The sequence below is a fragment of the Oratosquilla oratoria genome, chromosome 40 (genome assembly GCF_046742065.1).
Source record: "Oratosquilla oratoria isolate Oo_2021 chromosome 40, ASM4674206v1, whole genome shotgun sequence".
NCBI classification, from domain to species: Eukaryota; Metazoa; Arthropoda; class Malacostraca; order Stomatopoda; family Squillidae; genus Oratosquilla; species Oratosquilla oratoria.
In genome coordinates, this window is record NC_134816.1 from 6,170,074 (window position 1) to 6,176,073 (window position 6,000).

At 36.4% G+C, this 6,000-nt stretch overlaps 1 protein-coding gene across 6 annotated transcripts in view; it reads right to left on the bottom strand.

Annotated features, from left to right (window-relative positions):
• Nucleotides 1-6,000, bottom strand: part of Syn (synapsin) — a 747,383-nt gene that overhangs the window by 378,017 nt on the left and 363,366 nt on the right. For all 6 annotated transcript variants that reach the window (XM_076177098.1, XM_076177097.1, XM_076177095.1 and 3 more), the window contains one exon: nucleotides 3,169-3,247. In XM_076177098.1, coding sequence (XP_076033213.1) covers nucleotides 3,169-3,247 — 79 coding nt within the window. The remainder of the gene's footprint in view (nucleotides 1-3,168; nucleotides 3,248-6,000) is intronic.

Genomic DNA, 6,000 nt, shown 5'->3' on the forward strand with positions numbered 1-6,000 from the left:
TTCTTCTCCCCCACCACAGGGAATTCCCCCCATCACAGAACAAGAATACTCAGAGAAATGGTACAGGACAGCAACAAGGGGTTGGGGGACAGCATAACGGAGGGACTGTCGTAGTATAAAAGTGTCGTCATTTCTCTATGAACAGAGTTTTCCTCTATCATAGACAAAATGATGTGTGGCTCTGGTCCGTAGGGGCGCCCCATATAGACCATAGAGTATCAACTGCATGCTACTTTGCCACAATAACAAGCAGCCAATACCCCTTAACGTTTCGACCCGGTCTTGATCACAAACTTTAACAATTAAGTACAACAGGGATATTTTATACACAGGCATGTCATCTCACAGGATGCCTAGGAAAGGTCGTCGTGCTCGGAACATTTGTCCGTTTGTTTTCTTCAATTACCAATAAAATTGTAGCTCTTGCCAAGCATATAAAACCTTCTCTATGGTTGATGTTATTATTAGCATTAATATAGGCTGCTTCTATTGTTTTTCTTAATTTCTTCGTTGAACCTTTATTTATTACAATTGTATTGTCCCAGTCCGGAAGGTGGTCATGTGTATCTATGTGTCTTAGTATAGAACTAGGAATCCTGGGGGTTCTTACATCATTTATGTGTACGTATAACTTTTTTTCTAATACACGACCTGTTTCCCCAAAATATGAAGATGAGCAATTTTTACAAGGTATTTTGTATACGATAGTATTTTCATAGGTATGGTTATTATAATTACGCGTAACCAAATATCCCACTTTGCTACCTGCCGTTCTACCTATATAAATACCTGCTTTTAAGAGGACTTTGTCTAGAGTTGAATTAATGTTGGAATTTGGGAACGTGATATATCGTGTTTCTTTTTGCAATTATTGATATCTTTACTCTTCTTATTTATTTCCTTAGCTTTCTTTTTTAATTTAAGTAGGAGACCTTTGGGATATCTTAGTTTGGTGAAGGTTTTTGTCATGTAATCTAGTTCATCTTCCAAAAATTCTTCACTACAGATGCGAAAAGCCCCGAGGAAGAAGCCAATTATTATATCTGTTTTAGTCCTAATATTGTGTCCCGAATGAAAATGTATAGTCTTCTTTATTTGAGAGTTTACGGTATACCGAAAACTTTACATTGTTGTTTGTTCTGTGTATGACAGTGTCTAAAAATGGTAATTTTCTGTTGTTCTCTACTTCTGCCGTTAATTGTATGTTACTATTAACGCTATTTAATCTTTTTGATTTGTTGTTAATGTTAGTTTCTTTGGGTACAATAACAATGATGTCACCAATATACCTTAACTAAACGCTATTTCTATCCATTATTGATATATAATTTTCAGTTTCAAGGATTTCCATATATTAGTTGGCTAACACAGCAGAGAGGGGACTACCCATGGCTAAGCCAGAATGTTGTCTATATTCAACATCATTAAAGGTAAAAGCACCGAAACCTACACAAAGAGAAATTAATTCAAGGTAATCTGTTTTGGGGATAGGTAAATCTTCATCATTTAAATTATTTACCACTCGCTCTACAGCTTTTAGAGCACCATTTACCGAAACTCGGGTAAATAGCAAAGTGAAATCATAGCTGGCTAATATTTTGTTGCTGAAATCCCAATCCTTTAACCTGTTAATTAGATCCGAAGAATTTTGTAGGTGAGCATTACTGATAGAACCTAGTGGAGCACTATTGACACCTGATGTAATAGGACGCATGGGAATTCCTGTTTTGTGGATTTTTGGTAAGCCATGCATTCTGGGTGGTATAGGTGCTTCTTCTAATAGATATAATATTTTCAGTTCAGTTCGCCGCCAGCTATCCACCGATGAGTCCAGTTCGCTGCTTGTGACGAACTGGCTATGGCTTTTGTTATGATGTCTATTGATTTTTTTTTTTTTTTTTTTTACAAAAATCATGTTTATATTGTCTAGATTAATTAATACAAACTTAATTTTGAAAGTTTTGATATGTATACAATATTAATTATTTTTATTTGGGTACTTTTTGAATGACCTCGTATTTATTAACTCATCGTATCTGTTACCTTTGATGTTTGAAAATTTTATCAACTTTATTATTATTAAAATAAAATATGTAAGAATTATCGTGTTTAGTTTGCTTTCCTTTTGAAGGCCAGGCTTGTACTTTTTTTATTCGACCACAAGTCTTCAAAATGGAGAAAAAAATTCTTAATAAATACGAAAGTAAGAGGTTTTAGCATGACGGCTTTATAGACGTTTTTGATAAGTTATCCAAGAGTGATTCAAGTATTACATTTTGGCGCTGTGAGCAAAAGGCCGATGTGATCTACACTAAGAGTGACGCTGTGATAAGAAAATTAAATGAACCCACCCATTGCTCTTCTGCACCAGTAAGTGTCCAAGTTGCCAAAGTGAAAACAAGTTTAAAATGCCATGCAAAAGAATCACAAGAAGTACCTAGAGTTCTTCTAAATGAATGTATAGCTAATGAACTATCGTCAATATTAGCATCTTTATCGACACTAACCAATATGAAAAAAATAATTCGAAAAAAAAGGAAGGGTATTAGTTTAGGGTCACTAAATCCTACTAATCTTCAGCACTTGGTGATTCCAATTCCATATGAAATGTATAAACCTGATAACGTCTGTGTGTGTGTATGTGTGTGTGTGTCAGTAACAACTATAATAACCGACGAAAATCGTAAAATAATGGTGGCAAAAATTAGAGCAATAGAAACAATAATAATAATGATCAATTCAATAGTAATAGTAATATTGATGGTGGGGGCAATAAGTGATAAACAGTATTTAATCATAAAATATTAATGATTATATAAAATAATTATGCTATAGACTAATGATTAATTTAAAAAGTACATGGAGTGCCGTAGCGGAATACTAACTGATCTTGATGAGGTTTCAGTGAGTAATATGAAGACAGAATCAATATAACAAATGTGTAAAGATAGGTTTAAACAATACCCAAAGGTAGAGGGCTTGTAAGTCACGTCGTAAGTGAAAGCAACGATAGCAATCAGAAGAGAAATCCATTCATATGCACTATGAATAAGAAATACAGAGCAAGAGTCATGGGAGAGGGATATAAGAGGAGATAAGCAGACAAAATAACCAGAGGGGAAATGGAGCGTAAAACTGGGGAAATTATTTTGAAATAAGCAATTTTACCTGTTGGGTGATAACTTCCTGCTTGCGGACCTGCGACTCCTCATCTTCCAACTCAGAGGACAGGTCTCCTGAAGAAAACCTGTAGGTTAGAATAATTGGCTTGATTAGTCTGGGCTGCTGGAATATAGGAAGAAAGGAGGGAGAGATGTCTCTTAGAAGAGGAGTGAGGAGGGAAGGAGTGAAGAGAAGAAGGTGAGGAGGGAAGAAAAGAGAGATATAAAGAAAGGAGAAAGGATATGAGATGAGATGGAGAAAGGGAAAGACAGAGGCAGGGAAAAGAGATAAAAAGACAGTCGAACATAAAACAGCCAAGGCAAAATAACATCTTTGGCGAAGTCCCACTTCTACCTCAAACTATTCACTTTCCCAATTTCTAATTCTAACACAGGCTCTACAACTCTCGTAAAAAATAATGACTGCTCTTGACAGCTTTTTTCCTATCCCATATATTAGCAATACCTTCCACAAATTAATAAAATACCCAAAAACACCCATGCCTTTTCCTAAAGCTTTCTCACATAATTATCTGCCTTACCACAAATATCTGATCCACGCAACCCCTGCCTGTCCAAAACCCATACTGTTCCTCACCAATTACTCCCTCTGTTCCTCTCCTAATTCTCTCAATCAAAATCCTCCCATAAGCCTTCCCAACTACACTAAACAAATTGATCCCTCTGAAACTACTACACTCACACTTGTCCCCTTTTCCCTTGTAAGTCGGAACTATACAGGCGCTCCTCCAGACCTCCGGCACTCTGCCCTTTTTTAGACAAACATTAAACTACCTCACCAGTCTGTCAACCATTACTGTACCTCTATCTTTTTAGACACTACATGACACTAATCTAGCATAGGTGTCTTACCTGCTCTCATCTTTCTTTATTTCTCCTCCATTTTATCATATATCACTGTAATTTTCTTAGCACTTACCTTTCCCTTCCTATCCTCCCTCTTATTTAGCAACTCCGTAAAATACTCTGCCCATTTTCTTCTTACTGCCTTCTTTTCCATTATCATCACTCCATCTGAACCTTTTACTTTTCCATCTCTATTTTATACGCCTTCTCTTCCTCTCTTAATTTCCTTCTAAAACATCGTTTTATTACTTTCAACAATTTCTGCCACATTAATAATAGTAACAATAGTAATTATAATAAATACATATATATATCTATATATATATATATATATATATATATATATATATATGCATGTTGAATTAAATACGACAGCATTCTGACAGTTGTTCAACTTTTTCTTAATGTTTTCTATTTTTCTTATCAACTTTTTTCCATAGAAAGAAGGTAAAATCTCCATCAACCCAGATCTTCAAGAACATCTACAGAATGAGTGCACCAAAACCCGGCACCATCATTCTAGCCAGCTTCTTTCACCCCGATTAAAAGAAGCCGCTAAGCAGTTACGGGAAAACCAGCGTATTGTGATTAGAAAAGCGGACAAGTCGTCTTGTTTTGTGATTTTAGACAGGGAAGACTACATCAGAAAATGTAATGCCATCTTACAAGACCATTCTAAGTTTAAACTAATTACTCGTAACCCTGTTGACAGTGTTAAAAAGAAATTGAACAAATTAATTTCTGTAGTCAATGCTCAAGTAGGTAGTTTTAAATTTGAAAAAATTACAGGGGACTTTAACCCTGGATATTTTTACGGTAACGTAAAAACCCATAAAATGTCACACCCACTTAGACCAATCATTTCCCAGATACCAACCCCAATCTACAATGTGGCAAAAAATTTACATACTGTGATTTCCCCTTACATCCCAAATCCTTATTCCTTCCGCTCTTCTGACGAGTTCATTGATATCTTGAGACTCAACAAACCTGAGGGCTTTATAGCTTCGCTGGATGCGGAAAATCTATTCACAAATATTCTCCTCATTAGAACTATTAACATCATTCTCCAGTATGTGTACCAACACCCTGTACTCCCACCACCCCCTATTCCCATGGACACCATGAAAGAAATGTTGATCATTTGTACTACCGAGGCCCCGTTCAGGTGCCCCGAAGGTAAACTGTATGTACAGACCGATGGAATTGGAATGGGCTCGCCCTTGGGTGTTCTATTTGCTCAGTCCTTCATGTCTCATGTGGAGGAAACAACATTTCTCGCGAGTGAACTTAAACCCAAAATATACTGTAGATATATTGACAATATTTTCGTAGGTACACTCTCCAAAGAGCACCTGGAAAGATTAAGACTGCGTCTACAGGACATTTCGGGCTTGAATTTCACAGTCCTGGTTGATTCCACCTCTAATAATTTTATTACCAGTGTCTACCGTAAACCCACCAACTTAGATAAATGTATGAACGGCAACAGCGAGTGCAGTGATAGTTATAAGAAAGGTGCATACGTCAGAAGAGCAATAAAAGTATGCTCGTCTTGGGAAACACTACATGCAGAACTCCAGCATGTACGACAAATGCTCACCAATAATGGTTATGCTAACTGTGATTTTGACTGCATAACCAATAAATTATTGTGTGAACTAGGGTCCCACCAAAGTGTCAATAAGCCTAATTTTATCAATGTTTTCTATCGTAACACCTTCAGTGATGCTTACAAAAAGGATGAAAAAGCAATTAAGAACATAATTAAGAAAAACTGTCACCCCACTAAAGAGAACTGTGAGATCCGAGTCCTTATATACTACCGTAACCCTAGAACCTGCTCAATGGTGATGAAAAACAACTGTCATAGTCGAGCTGATTTTACATCTAAAACCAACGTAGTGTATTTATTTAAATGTTCAGCCGAGGATTGTACGCCTCGCAATGCCACATATGTCGGGCACACCAG